The sequence below is a fragment of the Lutra lutra genome, chromosome 9, assembly GCF_902655055.1.
Source record: "Lutra lutra chromosome 9, mLutLut1.2, whole genome shotgun sequence".
In the NCBI taxonomy this organism is placed as follows: domain Eukaryota; kingdom Metazoa; phylum Chordata; class Mammalia; order Carnivora; family Mustelidae; genus Lutra; species Lutra lutra.
Window position 1 is genome coordinate 40140650 of NC_062286.1, and position 21407 is coordinate 40162056.

General features: G+C 46.7%; 1 protein-coding gene across 7 annotated transcripts in view; it reads left to right on the plus strand.

The window, feature by feature from the left end:
• The window catches only part of REEP1 (receptor accessory protein 1), a 106087-nt gene that overhangs the window by 71831 nt on the left and 12849 nt on the right, over positions 1-21407 (plus strand). For 5 of the 7 annotated variants that reach the window (XR_007130073.1, XM_047745602.1, XM_047745601.1 and 2 more), the window contains exons 4-7: positions 232-352; positions 3090-3203; positions 11952-12104; positions 19488-19665. Coding sequence is in view for 6 of the 7 variants with exons in the window: in XM_047745602.1 (XP_047601558.1) it covers positions 232-352; positions 3090-3203; positions 11952-12104; positions 19488-19665 (566 nt within the window). In the remaining variant the exon portion in view is untranslated. The remainder of the gene's footprint in view (positions 1-231; positions 353-3089; positions 3204-11951; positions 12105-19487; positions 19666-21407) is intronic. The other 2 variants (XM_047745598.1, XM_047745600.1) reach the window with 2 other exon arrangements.

Genomic DNA, 21407 nt, shown 5'->3' on the forward strand with positions numbered 1-21407 from the left:
AATAAATAAAATCTTTAAAAAAAATAAAAATAATAAAAAATAAAATCTTAGAAAAAGGAAGGAAAAAAAGGCGGCTTTGGGCTTTTGCTCTGTGTTGGCAAGTGCGCACACCCTTCACCAGTGGCGGCAGGAGGGATCTGGAGGCCTGCAGAAGAGGTGTCTGTGCAGCTGGGTCTCGGGGCTGTGTTGCCGAGAACCGAATAGAACGTGTATTTTCTCATCTCTCTCCAGGTTTCCATTCTATTATGAACTAAAAATAGCCTTTGTAGCCTGGCTGCTGTCTCCCTACACAAAAGGCTCCAGCCTCCTATACAGGAAGTTTGTACATCCCACGCTGTCTTCAAAAGAAAAGGTAATTTATGCTGCTCAGGCTTTCACTCCTTCCGGCAAGTAAAAAATTTAAAAAGCGATCAGTAAAAAGGACAAAGTGTTTTATTGTAGGAGACCCTCAATTTTCTCTTATTTCCCTCCAACAATTTGTTCCTTCTAATCTTCTTTTTTTAATGTATTTTTCTGACATGTTTAGAAATCATGGTGAGATCCTCAAAAAGATGTTATGTATCATTACTGATTGAAAAGCATTTCCATAAATTGAAACAAAAAACAACAAAATTCACTCAGAATTCAACTCCCCAAGCTGAATTTCCTTCCTTTCATCATGCTCAGCTCCCATCCTTTTGTAGATATGATTTTTACATAGACTATTGAAAAATACTTTTAAAATGTACCATAGTAAAACGGAACCATAATGAGATTAAATGACTTGAACTAGTGCCCAGATAGCTACGGACAGACACTGGAAGATAAGAAATTCTTGTGCAGTGTTTGCTTTATTGTTCCATGATAAATACATGCCTACCAATGGAATCCCTGCTATTTTGGTAATTATCAGTTGGTAAGGACTAGTGAGAGCAGTCATAATAATTTGTTTCATGCTATTTACCTTTTGTGTTTATTTTGCTTGGAGTTGCTTCACAAACATCTTTGCAATGAAAATATAGATTTGTCTAATGCCAGAGATGGGAAAAATAAGACAGGGAAAAATTGCAGGAAAGGGTCAGCAATAACTAAGAATTCAAGTAAGAATTACAACTTATATCTCTTAAAGAGAAATTTAGTTATAAGCTACTTATAATGGCACTGTCCATAAAATGATTTTTTGTTTAACATCTCTACTGAACTTAATTTGCAAGATTTGCTTTCACTGGATTGCTCTACTGTTTTTTTTTTAAGATTTCATACAATAATAAATGCATTACCTTTGTCTTACTAAATTGCTTTGATAACTTTGTTTTTTATGCATACCAGTCTTTTCTTTAAAATTTTAAGTATACCAAAAAAACCCCAAATAACAAAAAACAACAGAAACCCTTAATATAGATACATTTAAATTCTGAGATCTTAAACATGTTTGCACATAACCGATTTGTACTTGATCCTCATAAAGATTCATGAACCCCACAGTACCTCGAGATTAATTTCTTCTTTTGACTTATTGTCTTAGAATAAATTGTCAAGAGCAGGATTACTGAGTCCAATATTGTATAATTCATTAATTCTATTACATGATCTTCTAAACTGATTGAGATATGATTCTTAACATAAAATAGGAGCCCTGTAGGTGGCTTTATATATAAATTTCTATTGTTTCTGAAAGTTGAGTACTTTGGCCTTCTGGGGGAAGATTTTAGAGGAACATAGTAATTGGATGAGCAGACTACTATAGACATTTCTGAGAATGCTTTTAGGAACCAGGATACAGCACTGCCTGTGTCGGAAGGGTGGATTTTGGGGAATGGGAGCTCTCTCATGACCTGGTTGACAAATCCCTATTCTTGGCACTTCCCTTTCCCCAGATGCTGGGCTTACTCTGAAGCCACCAATGTCATTTCCAGTAAAGTGAAGGTGACTGACTCTTACGAGCTGCCAAGAATCCCCACCAGAGTCAGTCAGGGGTCACAATGAAAACTTAGTGTGGGGACTTCCTGGGGAAGTCTTAAACAAGGAGTGCACAGGGGTTGACTGTCCCACTTGATACCTCAAAGCAAAGGAAATGCACTGATGTGCTGAACTTCAAATGAGTCCAAGGACAAGTGTCATTGTATTACTGAACTCCGAAATGAGCTACTGTGATGTACAAAACAGCCGTTCTTTAAACAGTGACAACAAAACAACCCAGCCCAAACAAACAAAAAGAATAAGCCAGACTCGATGCAAATTTGAAGTAAACCACTGTTTTGGTCCCTCAAGGAAAGAGACTTCAATCCTCTTTCCAACCTCTCCCCTGACCCTGGGGATATTGTTGGATGACTTCTCATTTCTGTTTTTATTTCGTTATCCATAAAATGATCTCCCTTATCAACAAAAATAGCACTTACCTCTTTTTATGTCATCTCTCCCCTTGATACCTACACAGGAGGGATTTGGATATAGTATGAAATAGCTACAGAATAGTAGGATTTCAGAGCTGCAAGGGCCTGACCCCCTTGAGATAGGAAGATGACAGTGGTCCTCACTTACTGAAACCAGCCACTGTGTTAGATCTTTACTAAAATGGTCTCGTGTAATCCTTGTTGTGCTCCATGAGTTAGATACTGTCACTGTCCTCATTTTTCAGATGCTAAACACTTGCCAAGCCCTGACAGCCAGTTAGTGGCAGGTCTGAGGTTAGATGCTGGATTCCTGGCATTCTCTCCTTCAGTTCTTCCGTTCCTTCAATGTCTTAGAGAGTAGCTGTATATAGAATGCAGGACCGTCCACATCCAGGACCCCTGGAGCCTTCCTGGAAGGTTAGAGGACTTTAGGAACAATCCTAGGCTATTGCTCAAAGAAAACCTTCCTAGATCAGTAAGTCGCTGTTTTTTTTTTTTTTTGAAATTCCTCTTTCACTTCCCTGTATCTCTTCTGTTTCCCCTCCTCCTCCTGTCTACTCTTCCTCCAAAAACACACCCCAAAGTGTCTATGACTTTTCAGTCTCAACGAGAATCCGTGATTGGGCACTCTGCCAAGCCCAGTGCTCAGAAGGGAGGAAAGAACAGAGATTTATTTGGACCTTCCAACTCAGTGTGCCTCTGCTTTTCCTTCAACAGGAAATTGATGATTGCCTGGTCCAAGCAAAAGACCGAAGTTACGATGCCCTTGTGCACTTTGGGAAGCGGGGCTTGAATGTGGCGGCCACAGCGGCAGTGATGGCTGCTTCCAAGGTACTGTGCGGGGGCCCGGGGTGGGGGGCCGTTGCTGAGCATCACAACGTGTGAGCGTCTCCAGCCCGCCCACCCACACTGTTCATCACCCATGCAACTTGCACAGGACAGGCTCAGGACCAGGACCAATCAGAGGTTCCTCATCTTTTGGGGGTCCCTTTGAAAATCTGATGGAAAAAAATTGGTGCATCTTACCCCCAGAAAATTGTGTCCATGCACACACACATGCACACAGACACACACAAACACGCTCACCCACAAACGATGTGTGCAGTATTGAGGTTCCCAGAGCTCCGGAAACTCATGGTGGGTCCCAGATGAAGACCTCTGAATTACTTGGAGCTTCAGCCTGAGGGAAAGAGGAAACAAAAAGGGAGGAGTGAGCCCTTCTCTACAGTTTCCCGGGGTGCACTGGGAGAGACCCCTAAATAAAAATATGGCCAGGTGGGAGACTACCGGCGTGAGTGGGTGGCTCTACGCACACGTGGCACAGCAGACCCCAGGGAGGAGCCCAGGGCCCCACAGGAGGTGAGTGGTTCAGACACGGAGGGAGAAGATGTGTGTAGCAGCGGCAACTAGAGCTGGAGGAGGTTTGAAGTAAAGACTGGTCTTGTGGGATGCTGGGATGGAGACCTCACTTCCTTCCCTTTCCATCCAGCCTCGTTCATGTCCTCTTGTGGTCCTTTCTAGCTTCATCTGTCTCATATCACATTCTCCTTGTCCTTGTGTCCGTTTCTCATAGTGTGCTCAGCCCTGAAAAATTAAATTAGTAGACATTTCCCTTGGAGTAAATCCAGCAGATTGCCTTGTGTTTCCTGGTGACAGTCCTTATCCCCAGTCCAAATGTGGAGGAGGGGTCTGCCTTCAGCTGAGGTGGAAGAGAGGCAGTTATACTAGTATTTGGGAAGACCCACTGGCTGGGAGGTGAGTTGTGTGAGCAAAGGGAAGCCCTATGTCCTAGGTGGTGACTGAGGGTTTTAGGCAAGGGGGAGCAGAGTTGTGAAAGGCTTTGGAGGAGGATATTTGATACCAACCTTGGTGGTCCATGGGCCCTGAGTGGATGGTCACATGGAGTGTATCGACAGCCCGCTGGATCAGGGGACCGAGCCCGGTTTTCTGTGCCCTAAACCGAGAAGCACATTAGAAGCATTTCTGGAAAAAAGACTTACCTCTTGGGGTTGAGTGTTTGTTTGAAAAGTAGCATCACTTGAAGCCAAGGCATTCTGCAGACCAAGTCTGAGAGAGGGAGAGAAGGAAAACCCAAAAGGAATGATCCCTATTCAGAGAAGCACCAGCTCCTTCTATAACACAGAACCGTAGTGTGGTGTCCCCCATACTCTAGTAGCTGCTGGTGAGGTGACGGATCCCAGTGAGTATCCTGTGAGGGGACATTCCGCTTTGGTGTGCCAACGAGAGGTATCAGGATTTACAAGGAGCAGTGAAGGCTGAGATCCTTCTGTTTGAGATGTAACCATTTCATGCTTTTATTTTCAAAGCTAAAAGATAGAACTCAGCATTGCTAAACTCTTAATTCTTCAGGCCAACTTTGCAACATGAAGCTACAGAGAAACCTTCTCTTGGCCCCTCTGCCCCATCTCCTCTGCTTCTGAAGCCTGAAGGAAGATGGGTCACTGTTTCATGTCCAATAAATGTGAGATATTCATCAGGGTGGCTTAGTGTGGGTCTCCTGGCCGTACAGCAGCGTGTGTGCAAATGTTACTCTGACCGTAATTCGGCAGGGCCGTCCTTTTCCAGGTCTGCCTCAGGCTGGAGCCTCTCTTGATGCCATCTTGGCCAACCATCTGCCAACCCCTCAGACCACTGTGAGCCCAAGCCTCCAGCCAGGTGTCTCACAACAAGGAAGCTCCAGATGGTCTGAAACTTGCCTCAGGAAATAACTGCTCATTAGTTCTTTCTGGTTGTGCTACAGTAGTGAGGGATGCCCACTTCCTGCTGAATTTGGTTTCAGATGGGAAGGCTTTCTGCCTTTTGGGGACTTTGCTTCTCCTCTCTAAATATAAATATCTTGAGAGGGAAAGCACATCTTCTCTTCCAAAAATAATGCCCTCTATTTTCGAAACAGATGTGTACTTAAAAAAAAAAGAAGAAGAAGAAGAAGTAAAATCCAGTCTGGCTGAGGGGTAAATCAGTGGTTTCCACAGCAACAAAGGGTCACTCTAGGCAGGGGTCAAAGGATGATGACTCACCAGTGAGTCCAAATCTGACTTTCATGTCCAAACCACCTGGGAAGCCTTGTTATCATTTTTTTAATCGATTCTCAGATGTGCTGATACAGAATCTCAGGCAGTAGGCCCAATCTCTATTTTTAACAAGTTCCCCAGATGATTTTTAAACAGGCAGCTCTGCCCAGGTCACTGCCTGAGGCCCCTTCCAGAGTCAGAAGCACACAGGTGATTAGGATTCGAGCACTTTACTGGAACATTCCTGGGATGCAGAATTAGCTTCTTAGAAGCGCTAGCCTTGAGAATGAGAAAGTGAGTGAGTGTGTGTGTGTGTTTCATTTCCTTACAACTTCATGCCAGTTCAGAAATATTATGGTGGGAAAACAAATTCCTCTCCTTCTTTGTAACGCTCCTAAGAGCCTAGCACAGTGCGCTGCTCCCAGCTGAGCCCTGAACAACCTTGGTGACCTCCTCCACCCCCCGCCAGGGGAATAGTCAGAACAATTTTATGAAAAAAAGACAGCCTGCAAGTCTCCCACGACTAGGGTGACTGTACGGGTTAATGTCCAAACCAGGACACATCTGAGAGGGAAAGGGGTGCTGGAATAATTACAGCAGGAATAGGTATACATGAGGCCTGTTCCAAGCAAACCAAGACTTGGGGTCACCCTACTCATGGCCCCCATTTACAACTCTTGGACCCTGCCTCTCTCCTCCTAGAAAACACCCTCAATTCACAAATCAGTTCTCACTCTAAATATCTACTACATTTAACCAAATGGACACACAAGAGAGTGTGAGCTACATGAAAGACTGTGTCTTACTTCAGAGAGATGAGGGTTCAAGTACCTAGATGAGGGCTCACACCTCCCTGTCTTCTGCTCTCTTTTCCATCCTTCGAAGGCTCCCCAGAGAGGAAATCTGGAACTTAAAAGATCTTTTAGTTATGCTTTTTTTTCTTTCCTTTTTTTTTTCATTGAAATGTGATCAGCATGTAAGATTATATTAGTTTCAGGTGTACAACATAATGTGCCCACACTTTGAGTTAATAGTTTTTTTTTCTTGTAGGGTTGAGCCGTGATCCCTGTCTCCCTCCCCACCCCCCACCAAAAAAAAGTTTGCAAAGTTTTTGCATCATCAGGAAGAGTAAAGAAACTTTGTACATTATATTGTACCAGTATAAGTTGTTATTAATGTTAACATTATTTTATCTTAGAACTGGAAAAAAAAAAACACAATTACACATGGTTGATTCCCCACCAGGCCCACAAACCCCCATCTCACTCCCAATCCACTCCCAATTTTCCCCAGGATCTAATCCCTCTCTCTGGAAGTGTGGATGCATCTTTTCTTTCTATGAAAACTGCTCTGTCTCCTTCCTGAGGACACCTTTCTCTGGGACGATCTGTCTGAATGTCCCTCTTCTCCAAGTTGGCTCTGTGCCTAGATGGGGGTTGTTTCCTAGCTAGTAATTCCACCCAGAGGGAAAAGTGAGCTCCAGGGTTTTTTAAGACTAGAATTGGAAATCTCTCTCTGTCTTTAAAAATAATACTCTAGAATAAGCGAAACACACCCTCACATGGAAGAGAAACCATAGTGAGAAAGGCCAATTGAACAAAAGTTGGAAAACAGTGAGGTGTCCAAGGCCACCCTATGGCTTTTGAACTTGGAAGCACATCTAGGTTTCTTCTACCTGCCTGGTTCTTAGACCTGGTAAACCAGCCTTGCTTGTATTTGTCTCATAACCTGAAAAATAATGTCGTTTTCCTCCCCCTAGAGATCCTATCCCTAAACCAGTTCCACTGGTACCCATACCATTGGTAAAGTCACTTGGTAACACACCTGCTCCAGGTGGTGCTGACAGTCTGTGAATTCGGGATTTTTCTGCCCCAGATTGTATGCGTGCTTTTCTCCCTGGAATCTAATATTTCCTATTTAAATTGTTAGCTTCTGGAGATGAGAGGCCCCAGATTATTTTCCTTTGTTTCTTGCTTAGGGAAACGACAACAACAGAATAAAGAGCCCAACAGTGCCTACTTGGTTAGTATTCTGCACGTGTAGCTACTCACCAAACCTTGTTGAATGATCTCAAGAGTAAACTTTTTTGATTCTCTAGTCCTGCACTTTCCATGCTGCTCTTTCCATGCGAATTAATTAGAAATAAGTACATTTAGAATACAGTTCCTCAGTCATACTAAGTCACATTCCCAGTCCTCAGCAGCGATGGTAGCAGATGGCTATCATGGACACAGAATGTTTCCAACATCACAGAACGTTCTCCCAGGCAGCCCTGCCTCAAGCCCTCTCTGAAGCCTTTTGGGTTCTCCTTTGCCTTATTTTCACCCTTCCACCTGAAGGGCCCTGACTTTGACAGGCCCCCTCCCTTATCCACTCAGCTGATAAGAGGTTCAGCGGTAAAATAAGGAGAAGGAAACTTAGCTTACAAGGTCACCCTCATTTCTCCAGTGTCTTCCCTGGTCCAGTCCCACTTTCACACTATGACTCCGTTTCCTCAATTTGCCAGCCAGAACTCACTTTGCCTGCAGTTATGGTCGTGGTCACCAGCCACTAAGATAGAGCCAGGTCTTGGTTACAGCCCTAGCATCTAAACAGCTGGGCACAAGACACAGAGCGACAAATTGTAGTGTTTTCCCACTCATTTTTTTAAATTCCCACTCAATTTTGCCTTGAAAATAAAACTCTACAGAACAGTTCATCATAGTTGTTTTTTTTAAGTCGTCTCTCAATTATCCTTATCTTTAATCCATCGCTGGTTTTTCTAAACCTCTTGCTTGGAAAAAATACTGCTTTCAATCCACCAAGAAACTTTATTTTTGGAACCAGAAGCTCATTCCCAGAAGCTCATAAGACTAGTGACTTGGGGCTTCTGGCCAGACTGGAGTTGTTTCCTGTTGTCCTTTTTTTTTTTTTTCTTCCCTAGCTACCTTTGTATACTAATTAGTTGTAAACTACCTGTTTACAGTTAATCAGAGAGCAGGTATTGATTTCCCTTTTATAAAACTTCCCTGTATGGGCTCCTGCTCAGAAGATTCTTCCCAGGAAGAAGACAAGACTGCTGTCCCCTTCAGGTCCCTGTGTCTCACTTCACTGTCACACCCTCCAAGTAGCTGAGGAGCAATCCCCAGCCATTGTGCTAGGGTTACATCAAGTTAGCCTTCTTCCCTCTGTTTTAGCCAAGGACAGTGTAACATAAAATTAATATTTAGAATTCACCACGGCAACTGGCGTTAAACACCAAGTTTATCTAAACTGTTATGGACAACCCGCTAAAAAAGTTTGGAAGTATTGCCTGCCCTCTAGGTCTCCCAAACAAATGGACTCACATCCCAGCTGAGCTTTCTGCAACTTGTCAGAGCAGAGCCACTCAAGACTTCCCGCCAGAGCGGGTCTACCGTCTTGGCCTTCGTCGCGCAACAGCCCATCTTCCTGAATTCCTCTTCTCTGGTGTTTCTACCAAAACTGCTGCCTGTCACCTCACTGCACCTGATAGCTGGCCAGGGAGAGGACAACCAACCAAAGACGCAGAGCCACCAGTCTGCTGAAGAGGAAGGGCTGGGAACTCATGCAGATGTCTCTTGCCGCCTCTCTGTTCCAGGTTTCCCTGTGGAGGCTATATGCAGCCAGATGTCTAAGTGGGAAGGAAAAGCCTGCCCGCTTACCTGGTCTCTGAGAGGAGGTCTGAGAAAGTATTTTCGAGATCACCTGTGAGCAGGAAGGAGCTGCTTCTTAGCTGTGGTGATGTGGCACCTTCTTGGTTTCCTCCTCCTCCCTGACTCTACTCTCCTGCTCACTCTGTCCCTCCTCCTGTAGCCACCCACCCCAACAGTGCTGCGTGGGATTTCTCCAGAACCCCACCTCATTCTCCTCTCCCTCCCAGGATCATCTCATTCTTTCCCTCACCTTCAGCTGTCCCCTGATGCACTGGTTCTCAGACTTCTCTGCCAGGGGCTCAAGAACAGTGTTTCTGATTCTCTGCTGAACTTCTCCTCCCCTTGGCTCCTAGATACCTTTTAGTCAGCATTTCATTAACTGTGAATCCGCCCTCCTCTTGTGTCCCATCTCTCTGATGACAATGAAATCACCATCCACCGTCTCCGGCCTTCAGGCTCCAGATCTCAGTCATCTTTGATGCTCCTCCTTCTTCCCAATTACTCTTCAAGTCCTGCCCATTTGGCATCCCTTCCCTTCCTCCAGACCTTCTTCCCCACTCTCTTCCTCAGGGCTTGGACTATTGCAGTAGACTCGCAGGTAATCCTTACTCCTCTCCCTTCCTCTTTGAGCCCTGATCCCAGCTCTTCCACCTTGTCTGGTCTCTCCTTACCTTTCTGGCTCCTCTTGTACTATACTCACAGCACCATCTTCTGTCCTATTCCAGAAATAGCAACTCTGTGTGCTATTTCTAGACTTTTCTCTTTCCTGCCTCTCCTCCTCTCTGCCTTCATCTGTCCCTATTGCCACCGTTTGAAATCCTGTCCACCTTTTAAGGTCAAAAGCCACCTTCTCCTTGGAAACCTCTTCTGATTCCAGGTGGAACTGTTCTCTTGTGTCTTGGTTACCATATGGCACTCTATTGTGATCATTATAATTCATGTCTTATCTAGTAGGTGCTCAGTCAATGTTAAAGGAATGAAGGACTGTTGTACATATTTTTTGCTGTTTCAGCTAATAGAGCAAAGCTTCACATCACGGGTGGGCCATGGAGGTAAGCAGAACCAGATTAAAAACCCCAGCTCCCACACTTACAGCTTCATCTCTGTACATCTCAGTTTCTTCATCTGCAAAATGGGCATGACCGTGGTACCTGCCACAAAACATTTATGGGACAGTGTACCTGGAGACTTCGCAGAATGCAGAGCTCATACTACATGCTTCATGAAGGTTGCATATTACTCACTTCTCCTCTATGTTGGTTTCATCTCGAGGTTGATCGTTATTCTGTTGAGCAGAATAAAAGGAACGTCAGATGCTGGCATTTCAGAAGCTATTTACAATTCAGATTCTTCTGGAGAGGAAGCTGAGTTTCCCTCTCATGTGGATCTAGATTCTTCCCATCTTTTCTCTGTGGTGTGGTAGTGAACACAGTATCTGGTGCTACCTGGGCTCTTGTCCCAGTTGGCCTTGCCTGTGCTGGGTCTCCCTGGGGCAAACCCTCCAGCCCTCAAGTTCAGGTCCCTCATTGCTCTCTGCCTGGCTTTCCATACCATTGTTTCCTCCTCTTCGTGTCTGGGGGAGTGGGTCCCTGAAGTCAGCTTACAATGGTGAGCACCTGCCCTCCCCCAAGAGAGAAGGAGTGTCAAACCTGTGGGTTGCTAGAGCAGGCAGGGAACTTAGATGCCATCTTTGCCCCCCCCCCCCTTACTTCACAGGACTAGACACTGAGGCCTGGGTGTTGAGTGGCTCACCCAGGGTCACACAGCTGGGATACGCCAAGCTGGGTGCAGAGTGAGACTGTCTAGTTCCCAGTCCATAGTTCCCTGCATCACTGTAAGCACCACAGGCCCCTCCCCAAACCCCCTATTCCCCCCCCGCACACACACACTGGGCTGCCAGTTCCTGATTAGTGCTTGGGGTATATCACCAGTCCCCGAGAACACATGGCTGAGTCCCGAAGAGAGGACTGTCTGCCACTGAGCATTTTAGAGTCATTCATAGCCCTGGATATTTCTCGGGTTGTCTGCCAGCTCCTTTTGACCATTTTATATCAGACATCCCTCGGAATGAAGAAGGCACGTTTATCTGCCAAAGGCGGCCAGCAAATGGCACTAAGGCAGGCTCCCTTCTTTGCCCTGAGGCAAGGCTGGGGCGACACTTAAATGCGGGATATGGTGCAGACTAGGCTGAAGGAATTTGGATCACAGATACATGTTACTATAAGATCTAGTTCCTTTAAAGCTTCATTGCTTACGATACTGTGGGCATATTTGCAAATGTAACTGTAGCTCTACTTCTCACTAATGGAACACATGGGTCTTTGGGGATGCTGTCCCCCCACCTCGCTCCGACCCTAGTCCTTTCTCCCCCTCATTGTCCTTTGGCAACATCTCTCCCCTATCCCCTCCACTCCCCCCCCCCCAGGAAGAGGGGTCTGCTACCACATCACCCTCCCCTCAGGGCCTCTGGCTCTTCAAGGAGGAAGCAGACATGTGGCCCTGGCTTCACTCAAATTTGAGCTCTCACATGAGTCTGAGACTCGAGACCGCTCCCAGGTGTCAGCCAGCTGCCCTCTCTCCCTCCTCTGAAAGTTGGCCCCACACTGTGTCATCTTTGTCATTTGCTGCCTGTGTGCATTTGTGCCGAGAGGCCCCGGGCTAGACTGTGAGCTCCTTGGGAGTAGGAATCCATATCGTGTTTCATATTCACCTTTGTTCCTCTGTGGGGGCTTTACACGGAGCTTTGGAAACACTCCCTCTGCATCTGCGGCGAATGGAGGAAGGAAGAAAGTTGAGTGAGCGAGCGAGTGTCCTAGGTGAGGACAGTATGGCGCCCTTCAACCCTGCTTTGGAGGCATGGTGCCCATGGCTTTTTTTCTTTTCCCCTTTGTCAGGTGGCTCGACTCTTTCATTTTGTCTCCTCTTTGGACCTCAGAGAAGGGCAGGTAACCCCGTTGAGAGGTGTGACTAACTCCAAACAGATCCAGTCGGGTGGAGAGGCCAGCAGCCCCCTCCACCCACCAGCCCATTGTCTGGATCCGAGCCAGGTGTTTCTTCTCCGGACACCTGTGTGTGTATGTGTGTATTAATCCCAGAGCCAGTCCCTCTTCAGTGTCCTTCCAGAGCCTCTTTTCTGTGTTAATTTGGTAGCATCTAACATGTGATTAACTTACTTGGGTTTTTTTTTTCTTTGTTTAATGCCTGGAGAATGTTGAATTTGATAATTGATGCTATTGTGGGAGAAATCCTGTCTCTTTCTTTCTCCTTTGATTGTTAATCTAATGTTAATGTCACAGTCAAGGCCCCCCATCTCCATCCAGCATGTGGAAAAGGAGCCTGCTTGGCATTGATGTGAAGCATGTGTAGCTAGAAGGGTTAACTCTATCAGTGAAGTGGGTAGCTCTTTAGAAGGAAGCACTAACTCATTCTGAATTGCCAGTGGGAAATGTGGTTATGCTGGTGGCTTTCTTATCAATTGCCTGGCTCACTAAAACCTGTTGTCTTTATTCTCTTTGTCATTAGTTACAAGCATTTGATATCTGGGAAGGCTCTGCTGGAGCCTTCCCCTGTGACTTGGTGTGTCCCTCTGGAAAAGAGGACCTCATCAAGGGCTTGCAGCCAAGCTTAGCTGCTGGCTGAGCCTGGGCTCTGTGGGCCCTAATGGCAGGCATCCTGTTAGTGGTAAATGGTTTTACTTGGAATGCCAGATTATTAAAGGTCTGGGTTTTCCAGGAATACCACCCCCCACCCCCGACTAAGAAAAACATCAAAACGGGCACTTCGCTGGCATGGTCAGTGGAGCGTGCAACTCTTGATCTCAGAGTCATGAGTTTGAGCCCCACGTTAGGGGTAGAGTTAACTTAAAAAAATTTTTTTTTTTTTTAAAAACATCAAATCATACAGAATTTGGTGTGTGTTAGCAAAGTGGCTTTCTCATTCCTTACCAGTTGAGGGAGAAAGTAAAGATCTCAGATTAATAGAAAGTTCAGTGACACAGTTTACCTCTTCAAGTCCAATTTCCTAAAGAGTTTCAGCCACAAAAAAAAAAAAAAAAGATTAAAGAATCAGGAATGGATTACCCTCCCTTGTCCCCAGGTGCATCTGTAGGATTTCTGGGGGTTCTAGAACCCCCAGGCCGTGCTGTGTTGATGTGCCCAGAAAGCAGCAAGGTGGGTCTGTGAAAACAAACAACAGGTAAAGAAAGAACAGTAACAAAGCTGGATAGATTTGCTTTGACACCATAGCAAATGGAGAGGTCAGGAGGGCAACAGATTATAAGTCAGATTTGTTCTCATAGAAGGCTGAGTGTGTCTCCCTTCCCAGTCCCATGATGGGGGGCTGTGGAGAGGGTCTTCCAGAGGCAGGTTGGTAAGGATACTACTGTCATGTCATATGATAGCCCCAGGACAGGCTCAGGTGTACTCAGAGTAGGCTGACCTTAGTTCATGAAAGGGCTCCGGCATTCTAAGCTTTTCTACGGCTCATATTCTGAACTGAGTGACGGCTCATATTCTGAACTGAGTGTTGGCTGGGGAGGAAATTGATACAGGACTTTAAACAACACACACACATACACACTAGACTCTATTCCACCATCAGAGTTACCATGGGAGACCCAACATTTATTTTAGAGATTTTCAAATAATTCTAGAAACCCTTATTTTGGAATTGCAATCAGAGCCAGCTAATGAGCCACAGAAGAGGGTCATAGATTCTTGAACTCAGAGTTTTCCAGTTTGAAGGGAGTCTTGTTTGGTGTTTTAACTTCCCAATGAGGTTGCAAGGCTGAGAAGGACCAACATGGCTTGGTCAAGGCCCCTCATAGCAGAGTTGAGCCTAGGCTCTTGGAGCTGGACAGTGAATGCATTGCAGTGTCTAGAGCCACCACTTCTTCTTTCTCTGTTCTCATTTGTTTATTTAAAAAAAAAAAAAGTTCTGTGTCATTCTTTTTTGGTCTAGATGGCATTTGTCAGCATCCTGCAAGCCCTGTATTTACAAAAATGGGATCCTCAAGGCGAACTTGGGAAAGTTCTGTGTTTCTGAAAATGAAATGGTAATGATTTCTTCAAGGTAATACACGTTTATGGTATAAAGTCCTAAAAGCACAAAAGAGGGCATGCAGTAAAGAGTAGGTCACACCCTGCCCCTGTCATCCACCCACCAGCTGTTCTGGAAGAAACCTGTGACCTTTTAGCAAGCCCTTCCACCAAAGCGTTCATTTGGGCACTAACCCAGTGTGAAGGTGGTACCCTTGTGTCCTTAGCATCTCCTCTGGCACGGAATGAAGTGGCAGCTCGGAGTGGTGGCTGACTAAGAAATCTACTTCTACCACTTGGCCCACATCTTCACCCACGCATGTCCTCCAAGGCCAGCTCACGTGAAGTCTCCTGTGGGGAGCTTGGCCTCTCTGTCCTTTGGACCCTCCAGCCCTCCAGCATTTCTCCTATACTCCTTGAGGAAAGAGCTAGAGTCCCTGCCCACAGGGGGCTCCTTCAGGGGCGGGACCGTGACCCCTTGACCCCATGCACTGGGTGGAGGTGGGGATTTCCTGTTGCTGCCCCTTACCGAGGGGATTGCTCGGTAAACGGCTGCATGTTCCTTCATTCAGCTCCTTGACCCCTAATGTGTATCACGGTGACAAACACCAAGGCTGTACTAGTAAATAAAACAGTCTGGAGGACAAGACAAACCCACAAACAATAGCAGTAGTTAAATATAATTGTGTGAGGTGCTACAGAAAATCCCAGACTGCCCTGAGCGCCCAGTCAGGGAGCTTGAGCTGGTCAGGGAAAACTTTGTGGAGACGTGCAGCCATATTGCATTAAGCTTAAAATGGTGGGTTTCTAAGATACATTGTTATCTTATAAGGAAGAACATAACGCCAATTAAATTAGGACAGAAAGCTTTTTACTTCTACTTATCCAAAGGACTCTCTTAGACTTGTTTGGACATTGAATCTTCGTGCGTCACTTTTGTACACACATTAAAAGGAACGTATAAGCACGATCAATTGGTTGAGGTCTTCCTAACCTCACTTTTTCACTTTCTGAGTCTGACTCCTCTGAATCACTTTTCCCCTGAGCAACTCTGTATCCATTTACAACCACGCCATATCACTCTCTGCCTTCCGGAGCACTGGTGATTGAGAGCTCTTGTCTCTGGGACTTTTATCCGTGCTGCTGCTACCCATTCTGCCAGGTTGGATGCTGCCACTTTCTTGATCTTACCAGAGGTCTCTGTGGAATGTGCTTCAGACAACTGGGACCCATATTTCTTCTTTGGTTGGTTCTTGATGGTTTGTGAGTTGGACACTCAGTTCAGTTCGGGTGTCCAGTCCATGCCTTGGGGAATGACAACCAAGTGCATTCCTGTGTAGGCAATGACAGTGATGTCAAGGCAACGATAATTGTAAGACACACCCCTGTATCAGTGATGAAAAAAGAATATACATCTTGAAATTGATGAAAATCATTTACAAGAAGTCTGGGTGTAAGAGAGGGCTGTCATTATTCTGGTGAGGGAGTGATGTTGAGGCTCTGGATGGATGTTTCTGTGAGTCTCTTATTCACAAAATGGCCCCTCCACCAGGCTCAGAGGCACAAAACAGGGAGCAGGGTTGGGCCTTTCTTCTCTTAGCAAGAAAAAGTTCCTCTCCCAGAAATTCCTTAGCAGATTTCTCCTTCCATTGGGCAGAATTGGATCATATAGCCATCCATCGTTACGAGGGAGATTGGGGAATCTGGGTATTTTTTCACCATGTCAAGAATGGGGTGGGGTTGGGGCGCCTGGGTGGCTCAGTGGGTTAAAGCCGCTGCCTTCGGCTCAGGTCATGATCCCAGGGTCCCGGGATCGGGTCCCGCATCGGGCTCTCTGCACAGCGGGGAGCCTGCTTCCCTTCCTCTCTCTCTGCCTGCTTCTCTGCCTACTTGTGATCTCTCTGTCAAATAAATAAATAAAATCTTAAAAAAAAAAAAAGAATGGGGTGGGGGATGATTTTTGGATGGCCAACTAACAGTATACCCCACTGTGGGCAAATTCATTTGAGATACAGTGAGTTAACCTAAAACACTGTAGGACTTCTCATAGGCTTTAATATGGTAATATGGCTCATTGAATTATGGAAAATATGGTATTAAGCCTTTTTTTAAAAAAGATTTTATTTTTTGAGAGAGAGAATGAGAGAGATAGAGAGCATGAGAGGGGGAACAGCAGAGGGAGAAGCAGACGATGACATCCCCTCCCACCCCCCGCCCGCTGAGCAAGGGAGCCCAATGTGGGGCTCAATCCTGGAACTCTAGGATCATGACCTGAACCGAAGGCAATCACTCAACCAACTGAGCCACCCAGGCGCCCCTGGTTATTAAGCTTTAACAAACTTAGGGGATCCAACTTAATTTTCCCAAAATAGCCCAATTTTGCAGAATACCAGTGAACAACTCTTGGCTGTTCCCAGAATAATAAAATGGAGTTTCTCCAAAGCAGAGCCCAAGTGGCAGGGTGGATTAGGGTTTGTGGAAAATGAATGGGAATGAGGTTTGGAGAGGAGTCTGAGCAGGGCTGAGAGGTTTACAAATGAGAGGGCCATATCAATTCTAACCATCTCAGATTGGTTTGACAGATAAAGGCTGATTTGTTTTCTAGATCCTTGAATCCATGCCGCTCTGATTTTGCCTGAGTCAGGACTATGTTGATACAGAGCTATTATTACCCCTTTTCTTTGCTAACCTCTGCCACTTCCAGTCTTCATGATGCTAGTGATATTGGAGCTAGGTTGGCTGGCTTCTGGGAGTGGAATCCACTGCTTTGCCGAAGAGGTCACGTATGGTGCCTGCTCTGCCTGCTCTCAGATAGGTTGCTGAGCATTTGCAAGAGCTGGCAGACACATTGATGGAGTTTGTCCCTGGCCATTTATTTGGGCGTGGGGTCATGAAGCCCCCTGTGTCCTTTTGGTCAGGTGTAGTCTTTTCATTTTTTTATTCCAACAGCAATTTGTGTGTTACATGAGGCAGTATCATCATGAACACCGTCGTCATCACCATGATCATAACTGGTATTTTTTGAACACTTACTTGGCATTGGGCTTTGTAAGGGATATTGTATGGGCATAATCTCATGTAACCCTCCCCATATCCCGCCATGTGGATGCTCCTTGGTGGAGGAGAATATTGAGATGGGGAGAGATTAAGGTCACCCAGCAATCTGTGATAGGACTGTAATTTGACTCTAGGTCTGACTCTAGAACACTTGCTCTTCATCTTCGATTTCTATATTTTCTGGTCTGGCAGCTCTGTGTGGTTATTTGTACATTTGTCTTTTTATATTTCGTCCAAAATCGAGCTGTATTGTTGGTGTTTCCTAATTACACCTAGCACAGCATCTTGCCCAGAGAACGTCCTTGATAAATTGTTTCTTGTTGGACAAGAGTAACTGAATGGAGGAAGACTGAAAGTGAGCCAGTGAATGGTCTTCCTGGACATGAAACTAACACTGAATTATGGCATTGTCCGTAGCAATATTTCCCCCCTTCTTTTCAGAATCAATTTTTGTTCTTCAGTCCTCTCATTTCTTCTGAGTTCTGGATGTCACCTAAAATGTTTCCAGGTGAAATAATCGTGGATTTTTGGCTGATAGCTCTTGGAGGGGATTATACTGGGCAGCTAGTCCCACCTGGTTTTCATGGCACAGACCACCCAGTTGTTCATGTCTAGAAGGTGAGCCCTCGACCCACTGGCCTCCATTATACAGAGTGGTATCTGAGGCTAACAGGCGAATTTCCATCTCTTTTTAACATCAGACTCCCCTTTGCCTGGATATACAGTTCTAATTTTATTTGATTATTTAAATAGTTTTCTTTTTTGTTGTTAATTACCTAGAGATGTTTTTATATCTTTGGTAGGTTGAGAACTGGTCTTTTTCATATTTTCATGTGCATTGTTTTACTCTGACATTCCTTCTAGACCTGTTTGCAAGATCCTTTTGTTTCCCCCCCTTCACTCTAACGAACTCATTCTGCATTTGCTCCTTTTTCTAACTGGCTCTTTGACTAGTCACTTATATGGACTGCTCTGCTTTGCTGGCTGTTTTCATTGCCTTTTTTTTTTTTTTTTCCTTTATTCTCCTCAACTGAAATGAAAAAAGTCCTCCAAACCCTCTGCCATGTTGAAAGCATCCCACTAAGCCATTGTGGTCCCTGTTTGTTTCATCCATCCTGCCCCCAAACCAGAACCTTCTCGTTAGCTGTTCCCACTGATTTTGTGCTTATTTGTTGGTTCTATTCCATCTGTTGTGCCTTATTGTCCGCAAGGCCTCCAGCCCTCTAGAACCACTCTTTCCTTCCTTATCCAAGTATAATATGTCCTCCCCCATCCCCTGCTGTCCCTTGCCTCTGTGGGAAGTCTACAGGCCCTCCAGTATTTCTGACGACGCCCAGCTTCATCCATTTGCCTAGTGGTTACTGGCCCATCTCCTTCTCTTCAAATCCCAACCCCATTCTCAACAACCCCAGTCTCCTACCAGACCCTGGCCTCCCTCTCAGGTCCTTCTCCCCCAAACACAAGCTCCCTCTCCAGCCCCTGAGGCTCCCCTGGGGCAATACCGCTCTCCCTGAGCCTTCGCTGTGATCCTTTCCATTCTGACACAGATTCTCTCATCCAGACAGCAAGGACCTTCCCTTTCTTAAATATAATGGATTGATCTTGCTTTCCTAAACAAAAGAACAATTTTCCCCTGAGATGAATTCTGTGACTCTCTCAGAATATGAAATGGTTATAGTCAGCAGGGCTTTTTTTTTTTAATATCATTTTCCCCCCTTCCTGATTTATTACCTTTTGTGTATTTTATGAAGCTCAGATGCTAGAGTAGAAGGAAATGCGCCTCATAAACAGCAACATGAACAGATAAGAGAAATCGCTGTTGTCAAACATTTAAAAAAAAAACAACACTGGCTGAATTTTATTTCCTTGGAAAAGAGGAAGGCCCGAGCACACAGAATATTAGGTTTTGCTCTTTCTGACCGGATTCTTATGTCTTGGGAACTGAGCAAAATGTGGCTATGTAGAGATTTTTATTCATGTTAAAGCCAGAGAAGCAGCAACGGCAGGCAGCCGTCCTTTCCTCAGCCAGGAGTGAGTCTGTCTCTGGCTCTGGCTCACCCTGTGATGTGGGCGTCTAAAGGAGAGGAAGGAGCCTGGAGCCAGAGGAACAATTGCTGGGACCCACAGAAGGCCCTGGAACATTCTAGACCTTGACCCTCTCGGAGCTTCCAGCAAGTACACCCGGCCCCGGGCCCTCTGCAGAGTCCTTCCAGCTCTTGTGTTCCACCTGGCTGACTGCCAGAAGCCCCCTGTGTGGTGTTTGCCTGCCCCCTGCCCCACAGCCTATGCTGTGTGGGGCAGGCCTCTGACCTGGGCCCCTTTCTGTGTTGTCTCCAGGGGCAGGGTGCCTTATCAGAGAGACTTCGCAGCTTCAGCATGCAGGACCTCACCACCATCAGGGGTGACGGTGCCCCTGCTCCCTCCAGCCCGCCCACACCGGGGTCCGGGCGAGCCCCCGGCAAACACGGCCAGCCCAAGATGTCCAGGAGTGCTTCTGAGAGTGCTAGCAGCTCAGGTATGTGTCATGTCCCTCTTCCCCCTTCCCAGTTCATAGGTCTTGCTTTTGTTGCCAGCGGCCCAGTCCACACCACGTGGCATATAACCCGGCATTGCCGTCCACACAGATGTCCATCAGATCATTCTAGGCCGGCTAAGAAGCAGAGCACCACTCAGGCCAGCATGGGAGGCTGGCCTGGGGACTCTGATCAGGGGAAAGGATTAGACCACCTGCACCAAAGGGTCTTGCCTGCTCCATCTGATGATCTGAGGGTTTGGGGGTGGTTGGGGAATAGTGCCTGAACCAAGCCTGGAAGCCATGGGCACCACTGGCCCTCGGCCAAGGCAGCTTTCTTCCCTCTTTTCCTCTCTGACCCCACACTCCCAGGAGGGCTTACCTGCACCTGAATTTCTCTTCCAGGGCTTACGGCTCCTGTGGTCCCTTTTCCCTGCCTGAATGTCTCCTGTACTCCCTCACTCCACCATCTCCTCCCAGCCCTGAGCCCCCATTCACCACGCACGCCCTCAGCCACTATGTGCCAAGGACCACACTAGCTCCAAGGTCTGATTCCTGCAGAGGCCATGGCTTTAGGGAAACCCCACCTGTATCCCCAGTGTCTCAGGATGCTTGTATTAGCATTGACCTCGGGGCCCCGTTAAACATGCAGAGCCCTGCGCCCATGCCCGGAAAGGTCAGTGAGTCTGGGACGAGACTCACATATGTGATGGTGTTGAGGTATAGCCAAATTCGGGACCCACGGGTGTCTGACCCATTAGTGGGTTTCAGGCTTATGGGGGGGGGGCGTAGTTTGGGGGCTTATGAGGGGGTAGGGTGCTGGGCCAGGACTCACATCTTCCAAACCATTCCTTGGAGAGCTTCCAGGGCCCTTGGCTCTCGGAGGCTGAGCACGGCCGGGTTAATGGTGAAGAGGGTACAGGGGCCAGTCCTGGATTGCCAGCTCAACTCCTCACCCTTGGTGGGAAATCCAGCCTCGCAGATGGGAATCGGACCACCCTTTTGGAGCCTGTCTGTGACATGTGCCTGGTAGCAGCCCTGCTCTTGAACACAGAGAGGGGCCCTGACCCTGTGCTGTGAGGTGCAGCCCAAGCCTCAGGGACCCCGCCTGACTTTGGGGGTCATGGACAGGTTTGGGAACAAAGGGGCCCTGTGGCTGCCCTAGGAATAAAGACTCACGTGCCCTGCCAGGAAGAGAGGAACAGCTCAGAGCCCGGTGTCCATCAGTTTTCTCCCTTCTGAGGAATAGTCCACTTTACCCTGGCCCCGGGTGTGAAGACTGTTTTTCTTGGAGGGAAGATGGTTTAACTCCGGTGGTGTTGGGAAGGTTGAAGCTTGGCCGTAGAGGTGAGGATCATCTTGGGTCGGGGGTTATCTCCTAAGTGAACCCTCCCCCAGGAGAGTTCAGAACGGAATCCCAGAAGGCCAGGCAGGCAGGGACCTCAGGATGGTTCAGTCTGAGCTTCGGATTTTACCGATGAAGAGACAGAGGCCCAGGGAAGGGAACAGTATCCAGGGTAACCCACTGACTGACGTTCTCCGGTCCAGGGTCTCCTGAATCCTGGGCCAGTGCCCTCCAGGTGCTCACCCCTCCACTATCTAGGTGTCCTTGAGCATCTCCAGCTTCTGACCTACTGGGCATTGTCTCAGAAATAGGGCTAGAAACTGGAATTAGGGGTCACCTCCACCTTCGGTAAGCTCATGGGCTATAGAACCTCAATGTGAACTGTTATTAGGAAGAAGAA